The sequence below is a fragment of the Bubalus kerabau genome, chromosome 7 (genome assembly GCF_029407905.1).
Source record: "Bubalus kerabau isolate K-KA32 ecotype Philippines breed swamp buffalo chromosome 7, PCC_UOA_SB_1v2, whole genome shotgun sequence".
Classification (NCBI taxonomy): domain Eukaryota; kingdom Metazoa; phylum Chordata; class Mammalia; order Artiodactyla; family Bovidae; genus Bubalus; species Bubalus kerabau.
The window spans coordinates 94,057,364-94,084,511 of record NC_073630.1 but is presented as its reverse complement, the minus strand read 5'-3'; the positions used below and the strand labels follow the sequence as shown (position 1 = coordinate 94,084,511).

At 42.9% G+C, this 27,148-nt stretch overlaps 1 protein-coding gene across 1 annotated transcript in view; it reads right to left on the bottom strand.

Annotated features, from left to right (window-relative positions):
- PARM1 (prostate androgen-regulated mucin-like protein 1) overlaps positions 1-25,890 on the bottom strand; it is a 124,395-nt gene extending 98,505 nt beyond the window's left edge. Inside the window, exon 1 of the mRNA XM_055588800.1 lies at positions 25,605-25,890. Coding sequence (XP_055444775.1) covers positions 25,605-25,647 — 43 coding nt within the window. The 5' untranslated portion in view covers positions 25,648-25,890. The remainder of the gene's footprint in view (positions 1-25,604) is intronic.
- Positions 25,891-27,148: the final 1,258 nt, after the last annotated feature.

Here is a 27,148-nt window from a genome sequence, read left to right as displayed (position 1 = left end):
AACCCCAACCTCCCACTCCATCCCTCCCTCAACCCCTCCCCCTTGGCAACTACCAGTCTATTCTCTATGTGGGTAATTCCGTTTCATAGATATATTCACTTGTGTCATATTTTAGATTCCACATATATGTGATATCATGGGCTTCCCACGTGGCTCAGTGGTAAAGAATCTTCCTGCCAATGCACGAAGATGCAGGAGATGTGGGTTTGATCCCTGGGTGGGGAAAATCCCCTGGAGGAGGAAATGGCAACCCACTCCAGTATCCTTGCCTGGGAAATCCCATGGACAGAGGAGCCTGGTGGGTTGAAGTTCATGAGGTCACAGAGTTGGACATAAATGAGCACGCACACACACACACATGCACACACACGCATGCATGCACACATACACACACACACATAGGTGATGCCATATGGTATTTGTCTTTCTGACTTGTTTCACTTATTATGATAATCTCTAGCTGCATCCATGTGGCTGCAAATGGCATTATTTTGTTCTTTTTTATGGCTGAGTAGTATTCCTGGGTAGTTCTTGCTTACACAGTGAATGATCTCTCTCCACTAATTTGAGAAGAATTTATGGTGGATGTTGAGCCTTAGCACTTCAGAAGATATATTCCAGAGCCCCTCCTGGTTTCTGTCATGTATTCTCATGCAGCAGCCATGCCACCTTCAGGGAGGCAGTTTCGAGGTGGGCAATTACTATACAGTTGCTTGCGTGCATGCTAAGTTGCTTCAGTCAAATATGACTCTTTGAAACCCTATGGACTGTAGCCCGCCAGGCTCCTCTGTCCATGGATTCTCCAGGCAAGAATACTGTAGTGTGTTGCCATTTCCTTCTCCAGGGGATCTTCCCTATCCGCTGTTGGTGGCCTCCAAATCAGCTAGCCTGACTTGCTAAGGGAGGCAAACTGTTTCATTAGACATGACACACTTTCCTTCCTTCTCCTATCAGGGCCCGAGGTTTGAGTCCTATCGGGGTTTGAGTCCCAGCTGGCTCATCTGCTTTTTTCAGTCAGATGTCTCTGGGGGGACCAGGATGCTCTCAGATGTCAGTGCAGTGGGGATCACTTTTCAAACTTCCATGTTTCTTGTCACTTCTTTCATTCTGGAAGAATTATCCTGAAGTCCAATCTTCCATGGAAAAGTTTGGTCACTCCAAACATGCACCCCAAACCAGATATATGAGCTGGTTGACCGGCTCACCCCTTATATAACCTCAGATTTCCTGATTAACTCCTTTAATCTTAATTGTTTTAGAAAAAATTCAAAACTTGTAAAGTTCTTTACTCCTAGTCTCTCGGGCACTGACACTGGGTCCCAGGCTGTCTGACCACACTGCTTTGGCACAACAACGGCTCTCCCTGGGATTTTAAAAATATAATGAGACTGTTCTTTTGCTTTGTAACTGTTTATCTCAGCATGAACTCAGCTCTCATCAAGGAGCTCTGTTTATAGTGTCAGAACTTAAAAAAGTTATTTTTTATCCCTTTAAGAATAAACCAAATCAATAAAGGCTTTAAACAGTAGACTCTTACTTTTCTAAAACTATTCTCTTGCCTATATAAGCAAAACTATCTAAGTAATTAAATCTCCTATAAGTAATATTATGTTTTTTCCCAGAGGAAAAAGTTCCCAATGTGGATTTTCACTTTGATTTACAAGGAAAGCTATGATTTAAAAAAACATTGAATAGGCAGCCACAGAACCAAATAAATGTCCATGGAATTCTCCAGGCAAGAATATTGGAGTGGGTAGCCATTCTCTTCTCCAGGAGATCGTCCCAATGAAGGGATCAAACCCTGGTCACCACATTCCAGGCAGATTCCTTACAGTCTATGCCACCAGGGAAGCCTAATAAATGTCCATGTTCTACCAACTAATATCCTAGTTACTAATCAGAAGACATGGATGTACATAATTAGGGTGTTGGGGTGGTGGTTGTTTAGTTGCTAAGTTGTATCTGACTCTTGTGACCCCATGAACTATATAGTTGGCCAGGCTCCTCTGCTCATGGGAATTTCCGCAAGAATACTGGAGTGGGTTGCCATTTCTTCTCCAAGGAATCTTCCTAATCCAGGAATTGAACCCGTGTCTCTTGAATTACAGGCAGATTCTTTACTGCTGAGCCATCAGGCATGCCTGTGGCTGTTGAATGTATAGGATAATTTGCTATTTTATGGAGACAAAGCGTTGAATTTTAGATACTACAGAAAAAATATGAACCTGCTGAGCATTAATCTTCCTTGAAAAAGACATTCTTTCTATGCTACTTGGTCTCTTCTTTTTAAAATTCTTCTAAATATTTTAGACAGGAAGGAAGCAGGTAAGAAAGGAGGGAAACACGCATCCTACCCACAAATATACACACATTACACACATGTACACAGACACATACACACTCTTCATACTGAGAGACAGAAATCCACTGTTCTACAGTGTCACAATTTCCACATTTTCCCATGAAAGAGTCCAGTGACCTCCTATGTCCCACATCCAAAAATATAGTGGTCACCAACGTTTTTGGCACCAAAGACTGGTTTTATGGAAGACATTTTTTCCATGGACCATGTTGGAAGTGTTGGTTTTGGGATGATTCAAGAGCATTACATTTATTGTGCACTTTATTTCTGTGATTATTCCATCAACTCCACCTCAGATGATCAGGCATTAGATCCCGGGGGCTGGGGAATCCCTGAAATTACATTACTTAGAACTGAGGAAAAGAGCCTTTTTAGGGACAGAGGACAGGGACAGAGGAGCCTGGCCGACTATAGTTCATGGGGTCGCAAGAGTCAGGCACAACTTAGTGACTAAACCACCACCACCACCACAGCCCTAATTATGTACATCCATGTCTTCTGATTAGTAACTGGGATATTAATTGAAAGAACATGGGCATTTATTGGGCTTCCCTGGTGGCTCAGATTGTAAGGAATCTGCCTGGAATATGGGGACTGGGATTCGATTCCTCCTTCGGGAAGATCCCCTGGAGAAGAGAATGGCTACCCACTTCAGTATTCTTGGGGATCTTTAGGGAGTGGATCTTACCCTCTCTGCACAGAGGAAAGGTGTCATATCTCTCAGTAGTGAGCTTCACCACAAAAAAAGCAGAATCTATTTTCATCTCCTGCAACCTTTTGCTCTTTCTCTTCTCTTTCTGACTCTACCCCAGTCACAGTGCTGCAAATAACACCATATTAAACACGGCAGAGAAGGGAAACAGTGCCCTCAAAATCTGCCGCATGCCTCTCAAATAGTACACAGGCATGCACGCATGTGTAGTCATTAAGTCATGTCTGACTCTTTGCAACACCATGGACTGTAGCCTGCTAGACTCCTCTATCCATGGGATTTCCCAGGCAAGAATACTGGAGTGGGTTGCCATTTCCTTCTCTAGGGGATCTTCCTGACACAGGGATTGAACCTGTCTGTGTCCCCTGAATCTCCTGCATTCAGGAGAGGCAGGTAGAGTCTTTACCACCTGGCCTACCAGGGAAGCAAATATTACACATGCCCTATGAGCCAAATCAGAATGTTCCTGAAGCATCTAGTGTCCTCTCACAGCCAGCAGACTGGCTGAGTAAGTTCTGAGTAAGCAGAACTCTGATTGCTAAGAACAACCCATTTTGTGTAGGCTGTAAGGAGATTTGTTAAAAATCTCATTAAAGTAGACCTTTGGTTTTCAATGAGCCTAGTAAGTTTAGACATCTGTGAAGGCATTTCCTCCCTTCTTCCTTTCTTCCCTTCATTTTTAAAGAAATATTTTCTTTTATTCTGCTTGTCACACTGCCTGTGGGGTACTATTGTTATTTAGTAGTCAGGGCTGAGGGAGGCTGTCCCCATAGTACATCCCCCTTCAAATGCACAGAGCAATCTGGTTGAGCAATGGCTGATTCAAACAGTCTCAACCTACCTCCTATCATCTAGGGTAATAAATAAATAAGTAGGTAAACAAGTAACTAAAAAATACAAGGTGATAGCAGTTGCTATCTTGAATAAAAGTGTGTGTGCTTAGTCGCTCAGTTGTGTCCAACTGTTTGCAACTCTTTGAACTGTAGCCCACCAGGCTTCTCTATCCCTGGGACTCTCCACGCAAGAATACTGGAGTGGGTTGCCATGCCTTCCTCCAGGGGATATTCCTGACCCAGGGATTGAAACTGTATCTCCTGTGTCTCCTGAATTGCAGGTGGATTCCTCTACCTGCTGAGCCGTTGGGGAAATCAGACTTGTATTAATAATTGATAAAGTTTTAACTGCTTCTTTTATCAGTGGAGGAGGGTCTTTCATGAACATGGCTTAGATGTGAAAATACTTTAGTTGGAATGGATTAAATTGTGTCCCTGCAAAAAGATATGTTGAATCCCTAACTAGGGGTTATCTAGTACCTATGAATGTGACGTTAGTTGGAAATCTGGCCTTGGCAGATGTAACTGAGTTAAGATGGGGCATACTGAATTAGGGTGGGCCCTAATCCGATCAAGACTGGATGACTAATGTCTTTAAGAGAAGGGAATCTGAACCCAGATTCACTTAGAGGGAAGAAGGTCACAGATCAGAGTTAATACTTTCAGAAGCCAATGAGAACCTGAAATGGGCAGAAAGCTGTTTCAAGGGGTTACAAGAAACTGGCAAAAGCAAGTAAGGATCCTCCTCTCGAGGCTTGAAGGAAGCATGACCTGCTGAAACCTTGATGGCAAACTTCTAGTTTCCAAAACAGTGAGAAAAGCAACTTCTGTTGTTTTAAGCCATCCAAGTTTGCAGTAATTTGTTATGGCAACCCTAAGACAATAGCTAATCTATATTTGTCCCAAGCGTGGTAGGTTGGCAGGCTTCCCAAGTAGCTCAATGGCAAAAGAATCTGCCTGCCAATGCAAGAGACACTGGTTGATCCCTGGGTTGGGAAGATCCCCTGAAGAAGGAAATGGCAACCCACTCCAGTATTCCCGCCTGGAAAATTCCATGGACAAAAGAGCCTGGTGGAATACAGTCTAGGAGGTCACGAACAGCTGGACGTGACTGAGTGATGAAGCATGCATGCGCATGTGATAGGCTGGCAAAGTTCAAGGAAGCAAGGCATTTGCAGTAGATTAGGGGGAACGACAATATACAGCCTTGATGTACTCCTTTTCCTATTTGGAACCAGTCTGTTGTTCCATGTCCAACAGTTCTAACTGTTGCTTCCTGACCTGCAAACAGATTTCTCAAGAGTCAGGTCAAATGGTCTGGTATTCCCATCTCTTTCAGAATTTTCCACAGTTTATTTTGATCCACAGAGTCAAAGGCTTTGCCATAGTCAATAAAGCAGAAATAGATGTTTTCCTGGAAGTCTCTTGCTTTTTTGATGATCCAGTGGATGTTGGCAATTTGGTCTCTGGTTCCTCTGCCTTTTCTAAAACCAGCTTGAACATTAGGAAGTTCACGGTTCATGTATTACTGAAGCCTGACTTGGAGAATTTTGAGCATTACTTTGCTAGCATGTGAGATGAGGAAAACTGTGTGGTAGTTTGAACATTCTTTGGCATTGCCTTTCTTTGGGATTGGAATGAAAACTGACCTTTTCCAGTCCTGTGGCCACTGTTGAGTTTTCCAAATTTGCTGGCATACTGAGTGCAGCACTTTCACAGCATCATCTTTTAGGATTTGAAATAACTCAACTGGAATTCCATCACTCCACTAGCTTTGTTTGTAGTGATGCTTCCTAAGGCCCACTTGACTTCACATTCCAGGATGTCTGGCTCTAGTGAGTGATCACACGACTGTGGTTATCTGGGTCATGAAGATCTTTTTGGTACAGTTCTTCTGTGTATTCTTGCCACCTCTTTTTAATATCTTCTGCTTCTGTTAGGTCCATACCATTTCTGTCCTTTATTGTGCCCATCTTTGCATGAATTGTTCCCTTAGTATTTCTAATTTTCTTGAAAAGATCTCTAGTCTTTCCCATTCTGTTGTTTTCCTCTATTTCTTTGCACTGATCACTGAGGAAGGCTTTCTTATCTCTCCTTGCTATTCTTTGGAACTCTGCATTCAGATGCTTATATCTTTCCTTTTCTCCTTTGCTTTTCACTTCTCTTCTTTTCACAGCTATTTGTAAGGCCTTCTCAGACAGCCATTTTGCTGTTTGGTATTTCTTTTTCTTGGGCATGATCTTGATACCTGTCTCTTGTACAATGTCACGAACCTCCATCCATAGTTCATCAGGCACTCTGTCTATCAGATCTAGTCCATTAAATCTATTTCTCACTTCCAATGTATAATCATAAGGGATTTGATTTAGGTCATGCCTGAATGGTCTACTGGTTTTCCCTACTTTCTTCAACTTAAGTCTGAATTTGGCAATAAGGAGTTCATGATCTGAGCCACAGTCAGCTCCCTGTCTTGTTTTTGTTGACTGTATAGAGTATCTCCATCTTTGGCTGCAAAGAATATAATCAATCTGATTTTGGTGTTGGACATCTGGTGATGTCCATGTGTAGAGTCTTCTCTTGTGTTGTTGGAACAGGGTGTTTGTTATGACCAGTGCATTCTCTTGGCAAAACTCTATTAGCCTTTGCCCCGCTTCATTCTGTACTCCCAGGCCACATTTGCCTGTTACTTCATGTGTTTCTTGACTTCCTACTTTTGCATTCCAGTCCTTAAAATGAAAAGGACATCTTTTTTGGGTGTTAGTTCTAAAAGGTCTTGTAGGTCTTCATAGAACCATTCAACTTCAGCTTCTTCAACGTTACTGGTTGGGGCATGGACTTGGATTACCGTGATATTGAATGGTTTGCCTTGGAAACGAACAGAGATCATTCTGTCGTTTTTGAGATTGCATCCAAGTACTGCATTTCAGACTCTTCTGTTGACCATGATGGCTACTCCATTTCTTCTAAGGGATTCTTGCCCACAGTAGTAGATATAGTGGTCATCTGAATTAAATTCACCCATTCCAGTCCATTTTAGTTCACTGATTACTAAAATGTTGACATTCACTCTTGCCATCTCCAGTTTGACCACTTCCAATGCCTTGATTCATGGAGCTAACATTCCAGGTTCCTATGCAATATTGCTCTTTACAGCATCGGACCTTGCTTCTATCACCAGTCACATCCACAACTGGGTGCTGTTTTTGCTTTGGCTCTGTCTCTTCATTCTTTCTGGAGTTATTTCTCCACTGACCTCCAGTAGCATATTGGGAATCTACTGACCTGGGAAGTTCCTCTTTCAGTGTCCTATGTTTTTGCCTTTTCATACTGTTCATGGGGTTCTCAAGGCAAGAATACTGAAGTGCTTTGCCATTGCCTTCTCCAGTGGACCACATTCTATCAGACCTCTCCACCATGACCTGTCCATCTTGGGTGGTGCTACATGGGGCCACCTGGGCTGGATGAAGCACAGGCTGGAATCAAGATTGCTGGGAGAAAGATCGATAACCTCAGATATGCAGATGATACCACCCTTATGGCAGAAAGCGGAGAAGAACTAAAGAGCCTCTTGTTAAAAGTGAAAGGGGGGAGTGAAAATATTGGCTTAAAGCTCAACATTCAGAAAACTAAGATCATAGCATCCGGTCCCATCACTTCATGGCAAATAGATGGGGAAACAGTGTCAGATTTTATTTTGGGGGGCTCCAAAATCACTGCAGATGGTGATTGCAGCCATGAAAGTAAAATACGCTTGCTCCTTGGAAGAAAAGCTCTGACCAACCTCAACAGCAAAGTAAAAAGCAGAGACTTTGTTAACTAAGGTCTGTCTAGTCAAAGCTATGGTTTTTCCAGTAGTCATGAATGGATGTGAGAGTTGGACCATAAAGAAAGCTGAGCGCCAAAGAATTGATGCTTTTGAAGTGTGGTGTTGGAGAAGACTCTTGAGAGTCCCTTGGACTGCAAGGAGATCCAAGCAGTCCATCCTAAGGGAAACCAGTCCTGAATATTCATTGGAAGGACTGATGCTGAAGCTGAAACTCCAGTATTTTGGCCACCTGATGTGAAGAACTGACTCATTTGAAAAGACCCTCTGCTGGGAAAGATTGAAGATGGGAGGAGAAGGGACAACAGAGGATGAGATGGTTGGATGCCATGACCGACTCAATGGACATGAGTTTGAGTAAGCTCTGGAGGTTGATGATGGACAAGGAAGCCTGGCATGCTGCAGTCCATTGGGTCGCAGAGTCAGACATGACTGAGCATCTGAACTGAACTGAACTGAGGGGGAATGAGGTTTGGGGACAGACATTCACTTAACTAGCAACCTCCGCTGGGTAACGGAGAGGTAGGAAAAGGTTTTCCTTTCTATCCAGGAGAGCACACTTCCGTTTAAATTCCTCTACCTTGTGGATTATTTAAAGACAAACTTCACTGCATTCACTCAGCCAGAATGAAATCTTCCTTCATAAAGATGTGCAGGGTGGTTGCACAAAGATAGCAAGCCTGGCTGGAAGTCAGTTCTAATTCCTTTCCAGAGTTCCTATGCTGACATGTAATGAAATGAAGCAGGCTAACTGGATCCCCTCTCCTTTCTGTGCTTCCCCGGGGGCCTTTTGGTGTTCCATGCATTCACAATGACTTGAACTGTACAACTCCTTATCTGGGTGGTGGCCCAGATTCCACTATCACAGGGTAGCTCTCCTCAGGGCACTTACTCAAGCTCTGTTCTCATCTATACACTAGGGTGTGGCAATATGGTGATCTTCTATTTCTATCATGCTGTCTCAAGTTATTAGCTGGAATACTTGTAAGAAGACAGTTATTGTATCATCTAATGTTTGGTCACCCAGTGTACACCTAATTTAAATGAGTAAGATCGAGTGATCAATCAAGAAAATTATTTAATCTATTATTTTTCAAAACAATGGTTTGTTTATTAGCATCTTCCAATGGAGACCAGTGAAGTCTTCTGCAGTCATTGTTTTGGTACCATTATGAACTCATAGAACTTCTCTGGTGGGTAAAGAATCTGCCTGCTAATGCAGGAGATCCCCTGGAGAAGGAAATGGCAACCCACTCCAGTATTCTTGCCTGGAGAATTCCATGAACAGAGGAGCCCAGATGGCTACAGTCCATGGGATCACAAAGAGTTGGACGCAATTTAGCAACTAAACCATAACAACAATGAACTCACAAGCTTAAAGAAGGTAATCGATTATCCTTACTGATGCTCAGACTGTTCTATCTCTGGCCAGTAGAGCCTCATTAAGTGGTTTTGAGTCCTTTTGACAGGAGGCTGGTAGTCTTTGATAGCATCCTTGCTATCTGGTATAACAAGATCATCCAGGCTCATTTTATATATTTCCTAACCCATATCTAGTCAAGATCTGTCTAGTCAAAGCTATGGTTTTTCCAGTAGTCATGTATGGATGTGAGAATAGGACCATAAAGAAAGCTGAGTGCCGAAGACTTGATGCTTTTGAACTGTGGTGTTGGAGAAGACTCTTGCGAGTCCCTTGGATTGCAAGGAGATCCAACCAGTCCATCCTAAAGGAAATCAATCCTGAATATTCATTGGAAGGACTGATGCTGAAGCTGAAATTCTAATACTTTGGCCACCTGATGAGAACTGACTCATTGGAAAAGACCCTGATGCTGGGAAAGATTGAAGTCAGGAGGAGAAGGGAAATGACAAAGGATGACATGGTTGGATGGCATCACTGACTCGATGGACATGAGTTTGAGCAAGCTCCAGGAGTTGGTGATGGACAGGGAGACTTGCTGTGCTGCAGTCCATGGTGTTGCAAAGAGTCGGACATGACTGAGCGACTGAACTGAACTCAGACCTGGAATTAGCCATTTCTCCAGGAGCCTTTGTTCCTTGTATTGGAAATGGGATGTAGGAATGATAGTCTGGCACCTGGATGAGTGAGGCATATCTGGGCCTGCTTCTCCTTTTTCAGAGGGGAATAGCCAGTTGGGCCTGGGCTGAAAGAGTTCCATGAGAGAGGCAAGAGATTGTGAGAAGAGAAAGGGTGACCAGTGATTACTGAGGAGTTACTGTAATAGTCTAGGGTGAGATGATAAGATTTTCAGCCAAGGCTGTTGCTGTGGGGATGGTGAAGAGTATCAGAGTTGCGAGAGATGCTAGAGACTAAATTTACATAAGAGGATTTATCAAGTTCAAGACAGGAGGGGCCAAGGAGGGCAAAAGACAGTAGTGGTGGGTTCAAAGTCTAATTCTGTCACTTACAGACTGAGGGATCTGCATCTCATTACTCAACTTCTAAGACTCAGGAAACTGAATTGCAAAATGAGAACAGACTTCCTGTCTCTTGGGGTGATTGAGAGGATTAGATGAAGTTGTGGATGAAATGAACATAGTTAAACATGTGAAAAATCTAGACCTGTTGGGAAGAGGGGAAATTCACATGGGGTTGGCCCAGATCACGCCAAAGCCCAGTCTCCTCCCAGTCCCCTCTCCCAACTAACACTTGCATTGGTCTGGGGTAACCCCATGGAGTATTAATAATGGATCCCCCAGCACTGACCTAAACCACATTTTATTATTTCATTGAAAAGATGATATAATAAGTTTAATGTTGCCAAAAGAAAAATAGATCACATATTCTTCTGAGGGCTGTTTTTTCTTAATTGACATCAAAGTTGACAAATTTCATTTTAGAAAAACTTAGAGTGATGTTTTAATTTAAAATTGCTTCCATAAGTGACCAATGCTGAAGATATTAAAAACTAAGAAAGTACCTTAAACATAAACGGTTAGCTCAGAGCCTTTTAAAATACTTTCCAAGATGGTTGTCCTGATCAATGATTTATGCAGCACTCTGGCTTTAGAAAATATAGCATTACTTTAAGTCAAATCCTTCCCAGAACCTCCCCTGCCCATTAAGTCTGTGATATCTTGTAAACTTTTTTGAAGTTATTGCTTTTCTAAGATGTTATTTTTGAGGACTCCATTGGAGTGATATTTGAATCAAAATTTTGAGGATAGAAGTAGCCATCTAGTAGTTATTATAGTCACATTAAGTACTGATAAGGAGAGAATAAAATATTGATAATATCTTTACTTTTCAAATTCTGAAGACAAAACAACCCATTAAAATAAATTTCAGGCAAACAAGAGTGTATAAAAAATAAAAAGTGCAACTGACCCAAAATTCATTTGTCAGAAATAACCACTGTATCTTTCTAAACTCTTTCCTCCACAGGCATACACATGACATTTTAAATATTTTATCACAAAATTCATTTTATTCCTTAGCCTACTCTTTCAATATATTGTAAAATATAAAGTTGCTAGTAGTAATTCAATATATTGTCACCATTTCTACCTGTCAGGACATAAATGAGTCACTTCACTGTTTTAAACAATTGCTGAATATTTCCCAGTTGAATAAACATGGAATTCTTTATTGTGATCTGACTAATACTTCATAATGACACATCTTTATTGCTCCAAATTTATTAATATTTTTTAAAGCTCTTAACCAAAACAAACAAATAAGGCTTAATCAGGTCTGGACAGAGATTAAATATATCTTGTCAATTTCTGTGTATGTTTACAGTTTCCATAATAAAAAATAAAAAACAAATCAGTGCTTGAGTGCAGTTTTGAAAAACTGTTATAGAACAAGAGACAACTGTAACTTACTGATATTGCATTTTTTAAAACAAAAACTTGACTGTAAATTCCTGAATCTCAAAAACCACATCTCCCCTCGTTCTGATAATATTCCAACCTGAAACCCTATTCTCAGTGACGCAGTAATTTTCAGTGTTTCAGCAGCCACATTTGGCTTTGAGATTTCTGGGTGTCATATGCCTGTTCCTTTTCCTTCCAGTGAAAACTTAGGCCTTATTTTTTATTTCAGTCAGGGAATATGGTACCTCCCATGGAGGAAAGGTGGGGCATCATGGTCCCCTGTCCTCCTGGGTCATACCCACAACCCCAGACACAATACCCAATGGGTTCTGCAGCACAAAGCCTGGGCTCCCCTCCTTGTCCTTACTCTGTTCAGTCCATGCTGCTGTCAAGATGGTGGAGCATCTTTCCACCTAAGGAATGGACCAGAGACCTCACTGAACAAGCAAGGAGCATGTTTTTCATATAAAGGATCATCTTTTCCCTTCTTTGGTTTGTTTATAAGGCACCCTTCAACTTGATACAATATTTTTTTAAAAAACATATATTTTTATGTTTATTATTATATTTTACCCTGAAGTTTTTTATTTTATATTATTTTTTATTGGAGTATGGGCTTCCCTCATAGCTCAGTCAGTAAAGAATCCTCCTGTAATGCAGGAGACCTGGGGTTTGATTCCTGGGTAAAGAAGATCCCCTGGAGAAGGAAATGTCAACCCACTCCAGTATTCTTGCCGGGAGAGTCCCATGGACAAAGAAGCCCAGCAGGCCACAGTCCATGGCATTGCAAGAGTCGGACATGACTGAATGACTAACCAACCACCGTTTTTATTGGAGTATAGTTGTTTTACAACACTGTGTTAATTTCTGCTGTACAATGAAGTGAATCAGTTATATAACTAATTATATAACTGTATATATTAAATATATATATCTCCCCTCCCTCTTGGACCTCGTTTTCACCCCCTTCCCCCACCATCTCACCTCTCTAGGCCACCACAGAACACTGAGCAGAGCTCCCTGTGCTATACACCAAGATCCCACTAGTTATCCAGGATATAATCTTAAATTTTTCTGTTATCTCTTAGGCTTCAAGATCAGTATTTTGTTCTTTCCCAAGATCATGCTCTTTTTGGCAGCTGCTAAATGAGTAGATGTTTTTATTTCAGCCAGAAAGTACTATGAGTCTTTGTCGGTGGATGAAGCTGGGGGATGTGCCAGCCTGGGTGACTGCTAGCCACGTCAAGGGGTGTCAGTCTTGCAGGGTGAAGAACAAGTGCTTGTGAAATACCAGTCTGATTTTAGTCAGGATTTCACATCACTTCTACCTATTGCTTATGCTTCAAACACAATTCATAGTTCAGAATCACGGATGAAGTGAGAATGCAGTCGGTAAGGCCAGGAAAACTCCCATTCTGTTACACTTCAGCTTATTTGTGACTAATTACACCCTCAGCATTCAACATTTGAATTGACTTAAGTTTCTTGGACACCACTGGGAAATTGCCAGTCATTCTTCCCTTAGGCTCAAATCACTTTGATCATCAGGCTCTTTTTAGCTATTCAGAAAATTTTCAAAGATGTTCAAATAATGGAAGTATCTTTATCTTCTCTAGCTTAGCTCAAAGGTGACATTTCCTTAACTGGCCAGAGACTAAGAAGTTTCAACTATCTTCAAGTGATATCCATGGCAAAAAAAAAAAAGTCTTGCCTTTACAAAAAAAGTGTTTTGTATATGCATAGCTTTAAAAAAGCTGATTTTCAAGTTCAGCTTCTGTAACCCTCAATGAAAATGAATAGACTGACTCATTTTTTTTTTTAAGCTATTTGGAAACAATAGACACAAGCACTTGATAGTAAGTCAGTCTGCCCATGTCTCCTTTTGAGGGGATAGAAGGTAAAATTTAAGTCTTCATTTTGCCTGCCCTCAAAAATATATTTGAATCATTCAGTTCTACAAATATATTCTGAGTATCCCCTTAGTGCCACACAGCACTGGGGATACCACAGCACTGGGGATACCCACAGCACTGTGTATACCACTGGGGATACCACAGTGAAAGACAAAAATCCCAGGGTGGTAAGGGACTAGAGATGAAAGGAGAGAGACGTTAAGGAAAAAGCAGAGGCATAGGGAATATGATGTCGGCAGGTGGAACAGACTACTCAGCTCGTTGTTCTGTGATGACCTAGAGGGTTTGGGATGGAGGGATGTCCAAGAGGGAGGGAATATATGTATACATATAGCTGATTCATTTCATTGTACAGCAGAAACTATCACAACATTGTAAATCAATTATACTCCAATTAAAAAATTGTTGAACAGGGTCACGTCTCATTGAGAAGGTGACATTTGAGCAAAGGTTTTAGGGAGGTAAAGAAATTAACCATGTGGATATCTGAAGAATATCCACATGGATATTCCAGAGACAGGAACCAGCCATGGTATGTAATAAGGAGACCAGTGTGACTGGTGCCAGGGGACCAGAGGAGAGGTAGAAATCTGAGTCCAAGGATGAACAGGGAGCAGCTCAGGAAGATGTGGATGGCAGCTCTAAGGACATGGGCTGGAATTTTACTCTGTTGCAACAGGAAGCTGTGGCAGAGCTGTGAACAGAGCAATGGTATCATTTGATACATTTCCTCTGGATTGACTGCTGCTCTGCAGAAACCAGACCTTAGGGGGTAAAGGGTTAAAGCTGCAAGGCCTGAGAGGAGGCCCCTGAAGAATTCCAAGAGAAAGAGTATGGGGGATCACACCACAGACATTAATGAAGGTGACAGAAAGAGTCTGACTTCTGTATGAACATTAAAGGTAGGGCGAGCAGAAGCCCTCGAAGCATTCAATGAGGGGTGTTGAGAGAAAAAGAGCCTCAAAGATGACTCATTATAAGAAGACGTAGTACATATATACAGTGGAGTATTACTCAGCCATTAAAAATGATGAAATAATGCTATTTGCAGCAACATGGATGGACATAGAGATTGTCATACTGAATGAAGTACATCAGAAAGAGAAGGAGAAATACTTGTGACATCCCTTATAGGTAGAATCTAAAAAGAAATTATACAAATGAACTTACTTACAAAATAGAAAGAAACTCACAGACTTAGAAGATGAACTTATGATTGCTGAGGGAGATGGATGGGGGAAGGGATAGTTTGGGATGAACATGTACACATTGCCAGATTTAAAATGGATAATTAACAAGGACCTACTATATAGGACATGGACCTCTGCTCAATTTTATGTGGCAGCCTGGATGGGAGGGGAGTTTGGGGGAGAATGGATATATGTATATGTATGGCTGAGTCCCTTAGCTGTTCACCTGAAACCATCACAACATTGTTAATCGGCTATACTCCAATACAAAATAAAAAGTTTAAAAGGAGAAAAAAAAAGAAGACTCAAGATTTTCAACATGAGCAATTCAAAAGGTGGGGTTGCCACTAACTGAGGTGAGGAAGGCCTCCACTGGGGCCTGTTTAAGGAGAAAAGTCCAAGAGTTCATGTAACGGAGTCCAAGCTTGCTCAGCTCACCACAGGATAGGCCAATAAATCTGAGATGAGGTGTTGAGGCAAGGAAGACAACTTTATTTGGAAAGCTGGTTCACGGAGAAGATGGCAGATCAGGGCCTCAAAGTAACCATCTTGTTGGGGCCTGGATGCCAGGTTTTTTTATGGATGAGAAATGAGGGGAGGCGAGGAAACAAAGTAAAAAGACCATTTAATTCATGAAAATATCTTTTAGAATGACAAGCCTCAGCAGGGGCATATGTTAGTTTCACTTCCTTCTAGCCCTTAACAGGTGGACAGGATCAGGCTATCTCCCTATGAGCCAAACAAAGGCACCCTAGCCCAGGGGTCAAGCAGAGGCGGGTGGGTAGCACTCCTGAGGCAGGCCATTATGTATGCCTATAATAACAAAAATGGCAAAGTAAGAATTAAAGTCACAGAAGCAGATCCAGGATGGATTCAAAATTAACCCTTATGGCTACATTCAGATTTCAAGATTTTGACGTGATGGATTTGAGATGACTGTGAGACACTCAACTATTGACCAAGTCAAAATTCATCATCCTCAAAGAATGTAAGTTCTCTGAGGGTAGTCTTCCATCTACTCTGTTCATTGCCCTATCTCCAGAGCCTTAGACAGACGTGTAGGTTCTCTATTAAAAATTAATTTAACAAATATTTGCTAGGTACTCATTCCATGTCTTGCTCTGTTCTCCAAGCTTGGGAGTACAGCAGAGACAAAACAGCTAAAATTCTCATGCACCTTACATTCTAGGAGTGAGAGGCAGATAAACAAATGAAATAAAAGAAATCTTCTATCTGTTGGTGTACCTGTTTAATAAACCTTCGCTGGATGTTTACCTACATGGCACTCAATGTTTTTGATAATAAACATATTATCATGACTCTACCAGGAGGAAATCAAGACCCTGGAGCTGGCATCCCACCAGCCTGTCTTCCTCCAAAGCCCCTTTCACCATATCACGCTGCCTCTCAGAGGAAGTAACACAAATCCTATCCTTACCAGGTAAATACTAGGGCTGTGTTTCTTTTCATATAAGCACTGAAAGAAAAATCTGCTCAAAATAGGACTCTTTGGGAAGTGCAGTCCAGGAGGACTGCCTGGAAGTGGGCAAGCCCCAGTCACTCAGCTCCACTCAGTCCTCCTTCATGGAACCAAACCATGCAGCTGAATTTCTTTTGAAATCTCAGAGCATTTAAGGGCCATCACAATGATTCCTCTGAAAGGCTCAATTTTCAACCTTTCACAAAACTAGAAAGGTGGGCTAAAAGACACTTGATATGCATATAAATTTTGAGGGAAAATTGTTTATCCCCCTTGCCTAAAAGTGAAACTGGATTAATTTTCCATTCCCAGCAGCATCATCATGGAAATGGTTTGGACTTTAGTAGCCCCAATAATTTCAGTGCTCACTTCTCAGCATCACTCAGCCATCTGACATTCTCACCATGTCATGTAGCGGACCACCCCCAGCCTTTTCCACGTATTCTCCACAGAAATTCTGAAACAGCCATGGCCCCACCCTCTGTCCATTTCTTACCCACTTTCCACATATACAATAATCTGATATCACACTTCCTTTCCCACCTACATCTCCTGGAAGATAAACCATATTGCTTCCCTGGTGGCTCAGTGATAAAAAATCTATTTGCCAATGCAGGAGATGTGGGTATGATCCCTGGGTTGGGCAGATCCCCTGGAGAAGGAAATGGTAACCCATTCCATATTTTTGCCTGGGAAATCCCATGGACAGAGGAGCCCGGTGGGCTACAGTTTATGGGTTCACAAAAGAGTCAGACATGACTCAATGTCTAAACAACAACAAAATTTAAATGATTATTTATCCTCAAAAATTTGTAATTCTTTCTCCTACTCAGAACTGTCTCAGCAGTTCTTCAGGAAGTTCAGTTCTAGAAATTTCTCCTCTGGATTGCCATCTCTGACAACACTGCAATTTTTAAGATAAAACATGCTGAGTTCCCATCAGTTGGGTGATGGCCATTTTCATCTTGATGTTACCTCTCATGCAGCTGATCCAACAAAAGAGAGAATTTCCATGACCAGCAGTATGTGATCCACCAATAACCTACTTTTCCCAAACCAAGAAAGAGGTGTTCAGACCACCAGATTCCTTAGCACCTTCTGATGGACAAATGGGCTTTGAGAGACCTTCATGTTGTAATTCTGAGATGGACTGAGTCCTCTCCTAATGTGATACATTACTTTAACTCAAGAGAATGACTGGGATCTTAAACATTTCCCTAAAAAATCGAGGGCAGGATGAGATGATTGATGGTATCACTGACACAGTGGACAGAAGTTTGAGCAAACTCAGGGAGATAGTGAAGGACAGGGAAGCCTGGCGTGCCGCAGCCCATGGGGTTGCAAACAGTCGGATATGACTGAGCCACTGAGCAACAAACAACAGAACACACGCAGCTTTTTGCATGGTGAATAAAGAGAGCATCTTTTCATCCTCACAATAATTTTTATTGTTCTTTCTAAAGACTCCAAATTACAGTCCAAATTACAAAGCAAGAATCATGCAATATAGAGGGTTTAATGGTGAAATAACTGTTCAGTGCCAGTACAATGGTATCTGTCTGCTGTCTATCTGTAGGATCACAAAAGCTTTTCCAATGGAAAATGAAAAGGTTTTATAAGGGGCAGACAGTGCCAGTAACAACTCATCCTGGATACCAAACTGGTGAATAAACCCTCTCAGTAATGAGATTATGCTTCTGTACGACACAAACCTGGCAAGAATATCCTAATTTTAAAGGTAATGTATATTTTAATGTGTTCTAATCAGCAGGAAGCCTGAATGGTAGCTTTAAGTTCATAACCATGACCAAAAAAAAAAAAAAAAAAAAGAAAAATCAAATAAACAAAATCCCCTCTCTTCTAATTCTTTTTATGTGCAACACCTGCCCTAAAATCTCTGTCCTTATTTCTTCCTTGATAGAAAAGAAAATCAAGTGTCAGAATTTGGACTGCAAGTGTAAGATATTATCAAAGTTGTATTCTATCATCCATCTTATTTTATATTGAATAGACATATTTTCTAAATATCACACCTGGCAACTTTCCACAATTTTTTTCCACTTAACAATCACCTATTCAGATATTTGGCCTTAGGTATAAAGGTACAAATTTCCGGCACAGCCTAGTTGCTTCAAGGATTTTTTTTCTCCAATCTGCCTTGAAATTCTGTCTAATGTGCTGCTTTAGGCTTCATAGAGCCACAGCTTTCAAGTGATACGTATAGACCTTTCCTGTAGGAATTATGCAAACCTTATGTAATATTTGTGAGATGTGTTAAAATCCTGGCACAGAAGAGAACTTTGAAATCCAAAGCTGTTCTATAACTTTCTTTTTTAATCAGCTGCCAGCTGGATTCTGCAAAGCTACTAGTTCCAGTTCCTATGCAAGAACACTGCTACCATTTTAAACAATATACTTTTTTTTCCGTTGTTGAAGGAAAGGTCACAAGGAGGGTAAAGTAATGTAGCCTCAGGGAGGCTAAAGAAATCCCACCACTTGTTCAGAAACCCACCACAGTGCACAGTGAATGGATATGCAATCCAATTCAAAATGTTCGGTTGGAGAGCTCCTTCTGAATCCTAACCTTGTAAGTTGTTTCCAGAGACAGAGCTGCTTTGAAATCTCGGTGTCTTCTTCCCATGAACAGATTGTGACGAATGAATGAAATGGTGTAGGGCAGCTAAACTGGGTGAGGCACAGTTCAAAATAAAGCCAATCCTATGTCAAACGCATTGCTCTGATGAACCACATATGGAAGGCCAAAGGTAGCGCCGCTAGACAAAATACAGGGTGCCTCATTACATCGGAATTCAAGATAAACAAGGAAGAATTAGTTAGCTTAAGTGTGTCCCAAGCACTAAGTGGGATAGACTCAGAATTCATATTTACTTAAATTCAAACTGGACTGGACAACCTGTATTTTTCATTGCTAAACCTGGCAATACTCACCCAAAGAAAACTAAAATAGTTTATTTTCCATCAATATTATACTATCTTGCACCAATGAAAAACACAGATGGAAACAATTATATAATCATTTATTTTGCTTTAATGGTTTCTATTACCTTATAAATGGCAAAAGTCTCAACAATATTATAACAGGTAAAAGAAATGAGCTAAGCTGCTGTAAAGGATCATGAAGACTATTTAAAGATCCACACATCAGAAAATCTGATGTCACATCAATCCCCATCACTGAAATAATTTAAGCTGTGACTATGAAATGTAATGCCATGAACTACGTACACAAATGAGTCTTATTTTATAGTAACCCTTTGTGTGTGCTAAGTCCCTTCTGTCATGTCCGACTCTGTGCAACCCTAAGGACTGTAGCCTGTCAGGCTCCTCTGTCTATGGGATTCACCCTACTTGTACATTAACTGGATGATAACCTATTAACCTTGCATTTCCAAGTAAAAGTGGTTAATAGGTTAGAGCTTCCCTGGTGGCTCAGACGGTAAGGAATCTGCCTGCAATACAGGAGACCCAGGTTCAATCCGTGGGCTGGGAAGATCCCCTGGAAAAGGAAATGGCAACCCACTCCAATATTCTTGCCTGAGAGAATCCCATGGACAGAGGAGCTTGGTGGGCTACAGTTCATGAGGTCCCAAAGAGTCAGACACAACTGAGCAACTAACACTCCAAGTAAAAAGCAATCATTGCATAATGACGGTTCCCACTGTCGGCCTACGTCTTTTCATGACCACTGCTATATCCTAAATGAAGCATTAATTTTTTCTAGGCAACTGTTTTATTCAATATCTTGCTAGCAAAGCAAATACACCCAGTATTTTGTCTAGCGGCGCTACCTTTGGCCTTCCATATGTGGTTCATCAGAGCAATGCGTTTGACATAGGATTGGCTTTATTTTGAACTGTGCCTCACCCAGTTTAGCTGCCCTACACCATTTCATTCAGATTTCCATATCCATGGGGTCTGCATTTATGGAGTCAACCAACCTCAGACTGAAAATATTGTGAAAAAAATTCCAGAAAGTTCCAAAAAACAAAACTTGAACTTGCTGCATGCCTGAAACAATTGACATAGCATTTCCATTCCACTGGGTATTTTAAGCAACCTTGCTATTGTTGTTGTTCAGTTGCTAAGTCGCGTCTGACTTTTTGCGACCCCATGGACTGCAGCATGCCAGACTTCCCTGTTCTTCACCATCTCCCGAAGTTTGCTCAAACTCTTGTCCATTGAGTCGATGATGCCATCCAATCATCTCATCCTCTGTCAACCCCTTGTCCTCCTGCCCTCAATCTTTCCCAGCATTGGGGTCTTTTCCAATGAATCAGCTCTTCACATCAGGTGGCCAAAGTACTGGTGCTTCAGCTTGTCTTTCCAATGAATATTCAGAGTTGATTTCCTTTAGAATTGACTGATTTGATCTCCTTACAGTCCAAGGGATTCTCAAGAGTCTTCTCCAACACCACAGATGATTTAAAGTATACAGAAGGATGTACGTAGATTATATGCAAATACTATGCCATTTTATATAAGAAACTTGAGCATCTGAGGATTTTTTATGGTGAGGGCAGGCTGTGGATACTGAAGGATGACTCTATTTGTTTCCTAAACTAACATATACAATTTCAGTAACAGATATTTCAAAAAGGGAGAAAGCTATTGTAAATGCTATAGTAAGATTCCTTTCATTTGGGTGTTAAAAAACAGCCAATCCCTTTTGAAAATATGTTTAACATCCCTCTTCATTGTTTCCAGTGAATGCTGTACCCCCTACCCCTGCCCCCTGCAAAATTATTGTTTAAGAAAATCTGCTCAAACAATGTAAACATTTGGCCACTATTTTTCTTACGAAAACATGCTGCTGCTGTTGCTGCTAAGTCGCTTCAGTTGTGTCTGACTCTGTGCGACCCCAGAGACGGCAGCCCACCAGGCTCCCCCGTCCCTGGGATTCTCCAGGCAAGAACACTGGAGTGGGTTGCCATTTCCTTCTCCAATGCATGAAAACATAAGCAACACTAAATTAGGCCCAAATGATCAGGTTAAATTAGAGATCTGGCCATTACTGATGATTTTGGATTCTGGAGAGAGCCATGCTGGGTCATTCATACACCACAAAATGCCTTTTCCTAAGTTGTTTGATCTCAATTATCCAAAATTTGTGGATCTTTTTAAAGATTTTTTAAAAAATTTTAAACATTTTTTTAAAAATTTTATTTGTTCATTTATTTATTTTTGGCTATGCTGAGTCTTTGTTGTTGCACAGGCGTTTCTCTAGGTGCGGTGAGCGGGGTCCACTCTTCATTGCAGTGTAGTGATTCTCACTGGAGCTTCTCCTTGTAGTGGCTTCTCCTGTGTGGCGTGGACTCTATGGTGTGGGCTTCAGTAGTTGTGCATGACCTTAGAGCGGTTCCCAGGTTCTTAGAACACAGACTCAATAGTCGTGGTGTGACATGTGGGATGTTTAAGGCCCAGGAATCAAACCCATGTCTCCTGCATTGGCAGGCGAATTCTTTACCACTGAGCCACCAGGGAAGCCTTATTTGACCTTAAGGTTTAGCCGAGTTGGGCTCTTGAAACACATCAGTTTGCAAAAGACTTTGTGGAAGAAATAAAGTCTTCGGTGACACTTCTGTTTGTTACTGAGTGTTTTTTGGACTGTTGTGCTAAATTTGAGCTGGCACATTATTAACCTTTTCAAATTAGGCATTTAGTAGGCTCAGCTGAATCTTTTCTTAATTTGCACATGAGGATTTGCCAGAACAGCTGGCACTGTGCTGGAATATTGGTTGAGATCTTCAATTTACACAGGCCAAGCAGAAACACATACACTTCAGAGAGGATGACCTAATTGGTGCTGAACACAGTCACCTTTATTAATCAGAATAATAGCAATAACAACTGCTAATACTTTTTGAGTGCTTACTATGTCCCAGACATTATAGGTATGAACAATCATTTACCACTTTCAACAACCTAATGAGGTGTTAGTCCCTCAATTTTGTAGATAAGAAAAGTCAAGAATGGGTAGATTAAGTCCCTAGATTATACAATTTAGTGGTAATAATTTTGCTTTGTACAAGACAATCTAACTGCAGAATTTGAGTGCTCACCACTTTGCAATACTGTGTCAACAAATGTATCCCATAGTAATAGAAAACTTCTACCTTCTCAGGTAGGTTTCCCAGTGAAGGATGTGTTCCTTTGTGACGCAGACTTCAGGGGAATAGGAGGTAACCAGGCTAAAGCAATGCATGCCACCCTTCACCTCCACTCTAAACCAACCATAGGCAACCCTGCTGTTGCCTTAAACGTGTGTGCATTTTTTGGGTTTATTTTTAACACGTTTATGGTAAGATTTATGATACTCCTTTAATATGCTTATGATAAGGCCCTTCCATATATTGGGATCTATAGTGAGAACAGAGCCATAAATGTGGAGGGTGGGGTCTTCCAGGAAGGACATTTGAGATGTTAGTCACCTGAAGAATGATGTTACAGGCGCAAGACACAAATAGGCTCTCGAGCTGGGTGGCAGACTGGAATCTAGCCCTGCTGGTCTTGATCACCAAGCTTGGGTAATGGGGCAGAATGCTGCATTCTCCCTGGGGTGGGGTGGGGAGATCAAGGGCATACAGGGCAGAACCCACATCAGAAAACATGGAGTCAAGGGTTTTTGTGTCTTTCTTATCTATGCTTGTTTCTCCTTTGAACTACTTGAATGTTTGGAAAAGGCCTTTGGAAAGTTCCAGTAAATCTCAGATGTCTCAGTGAGAGAATTTTTAAACATATTGTGCCATAGAGCACTGGAGGGTGGCAGCAGCGGTGGTGGGAATGACAGAATTGAATCCAGTGGGGAAACAGAGGGATGAAGATGGAAACTTCCTGTGGCCCGTCATTCTCCCTTCCCTCTTGGTTCTGATGCCAAACCTCGGAGGTTCTGGCTTGTAATTTAGAGGTAGTGTTTCTGTATGCCTAGAGTACTGGCCTTAGAGGTGTTTGGGAATGGTTTGTAAAATAGCCACGCTAGTTTTCTACCACAGTCAGCTCTGGAAGAACTGAAGACAGCCCAAGATTTCTCTCTTCCTTCTTTTAAAAATACAACTAAGTGTAGAGGTCTACTTTTGCTGCATTGTTGACAATGCACAGATATTTACAAGTGTCCATTATACAGGTTGGAAGAAATGCTAGGTATTTATAATGAGTAGATTTATTAAGCTAAAAAAACAAAGTTCCCTGCTACGCCCCATTCCTGACTCAAGAAAGTATCATTGAGAGTTTTACAGAAAATTTCCTGAAGCCACTAAAGTTGGGGGGATTAAAAAAGAAACAAAAAAAAAAAGAAAAAGCAACTGCCTGGTGAAACTAGCTAGAGTTTTGCCAAGGGAGCCAGAATGATCCACTGAAACACGCATGCCACTTTCATCTTAAGAACCCTAGTCCCTCTTTCCTTTACCAACTTTTTCTAGAAAAGTTGTATTTTAGTTTCTGAAAGCACCCTACTTGGGGATGTAGAGAAGCTCATAAGGTATTTATACATTTTTTGATATGATTTTCCTGATAACTTAGTATAGGTAAATCTAACACACTGATCCCCAAAGAGACTTCTTCCCAGGCACAAACTCAGAGGAAAGGATGAAGCTTCCGCAGGCTCTGTTTGGGAGATGGACCCAGAAACATAACTATGTCCTCCGGGGGTCAGGGGAGCCCTGGAAGTCGGAGGCTGTGATCTTCTGGACGCTGACCTCAACACAGGTCCTTTAGGATGAGAATGAGGCTACTCAGGCAGTCCCTGAGCTACCAGCCTCCTCACTCTGTCCAGGAACAAGGGCAAGATTTCAGCTGCAAAAAACAGCAGAGCTAAACTCTAAAACTGGCCAAGGAGGGAAACAAAATCGTGAGCTCCTTGCGCGGGGGCCACGGCGGGAGGGGGGTCCGGGGGAGGAGGCGGTGTCCACAATACACTGCCTAATCCCAGCGTTGCCAACTGCTAGAGTTGTTTAAAAAACCAAACAAACAAAAAAACCGGAAGAAATTTAAAAAACAAAGACAAGTCACTAAATAAAATTAGCCAACAAACCTACCTACCAGCTCTACTGGCTAACTGACGGTTTTCTGAGCCCCGAGCCTCATGAAAAGATTTCTAGCGAGGAAAATGGAAGGCACCTTCCCTGTCATTTCATAAACGTTTCTTGGCAATGCCGGGACCCTCGGCTGTCACACTTGCAGGGATCCGTGCGCTCCCAGCTTGGCCAAGGCTGCGGACGCTCCGAACCGTGCAGACACCAGAGAAAAGACAGTTTTCTGAGGCGCTCGGCAAGTAGAGGAAGAAGACTCTCTGTAGCCTCATGTTGGGAAACTTTTCCTCAAAACTGCATTATCCTTTGTTGAGCTGCCAGGAAATCCCTAGTTTCTTTTTATGGGATTGTGATGACCTGTGTCCATGATTACAAGAACCCAAGCAATTCAGGACGAAAAATATATATACACGTTCCACAAGCATGAGTCAAATGATTTGTGTATGGACGTGGCTTTGGGACATTCTTATCTTTAAACACGCCGGCGTCCGCGCACTCGGCGGCTTTTTCCTCCTATGCCTGTCCCTTGTCGGCCTGCATTTTCTAGGAAAACTGGGTACCCCAATCTCTGACTCAAAGCGCCTTTCTGCATCTCCCCACCAAGCCAAGCTCAATCCTCGGGCTCCTCTCTCCCCAGTCCCCTGCTTAGAGGCCGCTGCCGTCCGTGGTCCAGAGAAATACGCGCGTGGGGAAGCCCAGCCGGCCGGAGGGGCAGGGGTGGAACCAGGAGAATGCTAGTTTTTGCCAAGTTAACAGTTTCAGCCAGAGGGCACGGATTCTGGGGAGCCGAGGGGCCACAAGGTAGAAGTGGTAACTCCCCAGCGGTGATCAGAAGCTCGAGCCCGGGGGGAGCGGGGCTGTCATTGCCGCACCAGCCTCATGCGTAAATAGGAAAGGACGCGGAGACAGAGCCCACCAAAACTCGGGGAACACAAACCAGCCCGGCCAGGTGCGCAGCCAAAACTTCACGCTTTTCCAGATGCTATCCCCCGCCTGCTTCTCTTTCTCATCCCTCTCTGGGTGGAACCGCGTCAGGAAGTCTGATGCCCAACTCTGGCATGGTGTGCTCGGAGACCCGAGAAACCCCAGTGTCGTCAAGCCTGGCTTCAAACGCGTTGGGCAGCCACCTGTTTCACAAAGCCCGGAGTTTGTTGCGGGGGCGAGCTGCGGCGGGAAGAACCCTGTCAACCCCTCGGTCCGCCTCGGCACAGAATCTCCAAAAACGCGCATCACCCCAAAACCAAGTGCGCACATACCTTTGCGCAACCCGAGAGGCTCGCACCACTCCTGCCAACCGCGCGCGGCGACTTATTTCCCGATCCCCCGGCTTCAGCTCTCAACCCAGCCCTGACCTCGGGTCCCATACCGCGCCCGACCCCTCCGCCAGGGACAGCGCCCCAAAATACCTGCCGTGAAGATGCAGAGAGCGAAGAGGGTCTTGCAGACCATGGTACCTTGGTACTCGGTGCCGAGCCCGGCGCGGACGGCGGGAGAGTTTGCCGGGACTGACCGAGCGCCCCCGAGCGCGGGCAGCTTCTCCTCGGCCCGCTGGCTGCGGCGGGAGCCGGGCGGCCCGGGAGGCGGCAGGGGAAGCGAGGCGAGCGCCGCGCGGCTCCGTCAGCTGCTCGTTCTCCGGCGCCCGGCGCGCTTCTGCTCCATCCCAGCCGCCGGAGCCCGGGGCCGCCTCCGCCGCCGCGACAGCCGCCGCCAAACCCCTCCCACCCGGGCCCCGCGGCGATGACAAGGCCACCCCTGGCCTTTCCTCTCCTGGCGCTCGAGTCCCGAGAGTCCCGGCCCAGGGCGGCCTCTGCTGGACAGTCAGGGAGCGAGACCCGAGTTCTGACCCGATTCAGCAAATGTTTGGGGCCGTTAGCACTGTGCTGGGAACTAAGGGAATGCAAAGAAGTGAGAGCAGATCTCTGTTCTCAGGAATTTATCTCAGGTTTCTTACATGAGTTACAACCTTGGTGACCGTATGCCATCTTAGGTGTCACCTCGAAGGGCCAAGACCCCACCGTTCTAAGCACATACACTTTTTTCCAAATATGAGAGCCTTTTTCTTTTTTTCATTTCCCCAAATATTCTGTGTATACATTTAAACCCTCACTCCTATTCAGCCCCACTGCATTTCCTGGTGCCTGAGCCAAAATCCTATTCAGCTTCTTACTGTTAACAGAAGAAATAGTACTAAGGTCAGGCAATGTCATTGATCGTGGGATAACTATGAGCGAGGAACCCTACAAGGTGTATCATGATGCCTTCTAACGGCCCTATGACACAAGAATTATTACTCCATTTACAGATGAGAAAGCTAAGGCACAGAGAAGGTAAGTATTGTGCCCAGGGACACAGAACTGGTAAGGACTGCATTCCACAAGTCACGAGTTTGTGTCCCACGGCATAATAGCAAAGGTTGTCATTTCTTGAGAAATGCAGTGTGTTGGACAACTGTGCTGTACAGGTATTAACCAAATCAAGTTTTCATAACAATCCTTTCAGGTGACACTGTTATATCTTCATTTTCAGGGGAGAAAATGAAAGTGCTGAGAGGTTTAAGTACTTGCTTGTGTTCATACAACTAGATAATGGTAGAGATAAGATGCCTGCCTAGGGACCCCAGGTCATCCCTGTACTCTCTCTTCAAAGCCCAGAGTTTCTGTTGTATTCACACAGGTCAGCGCTGACCTTTCACTTATCCTCCCACCACCTTAGACCTGCTTATTTCTACATTTCTATCAGACCTGATGCCAGATCACCTCCCAATATCTATGTTATTATGAGCCTGGTGGTCCCCTAGGCTGGCTTCTTGGAAGGCTCAGTGGTAAAGAATTTGCCTGCAATGCAGGAGACACAGGTTTGATCCCTGGGTTGGGAAGATCCCTGAGGAGGGCATGGTTACCCATTCCAGTATTCTTGCCAGGAAAATCCCATGGACAGAGGAGCCTGGTGG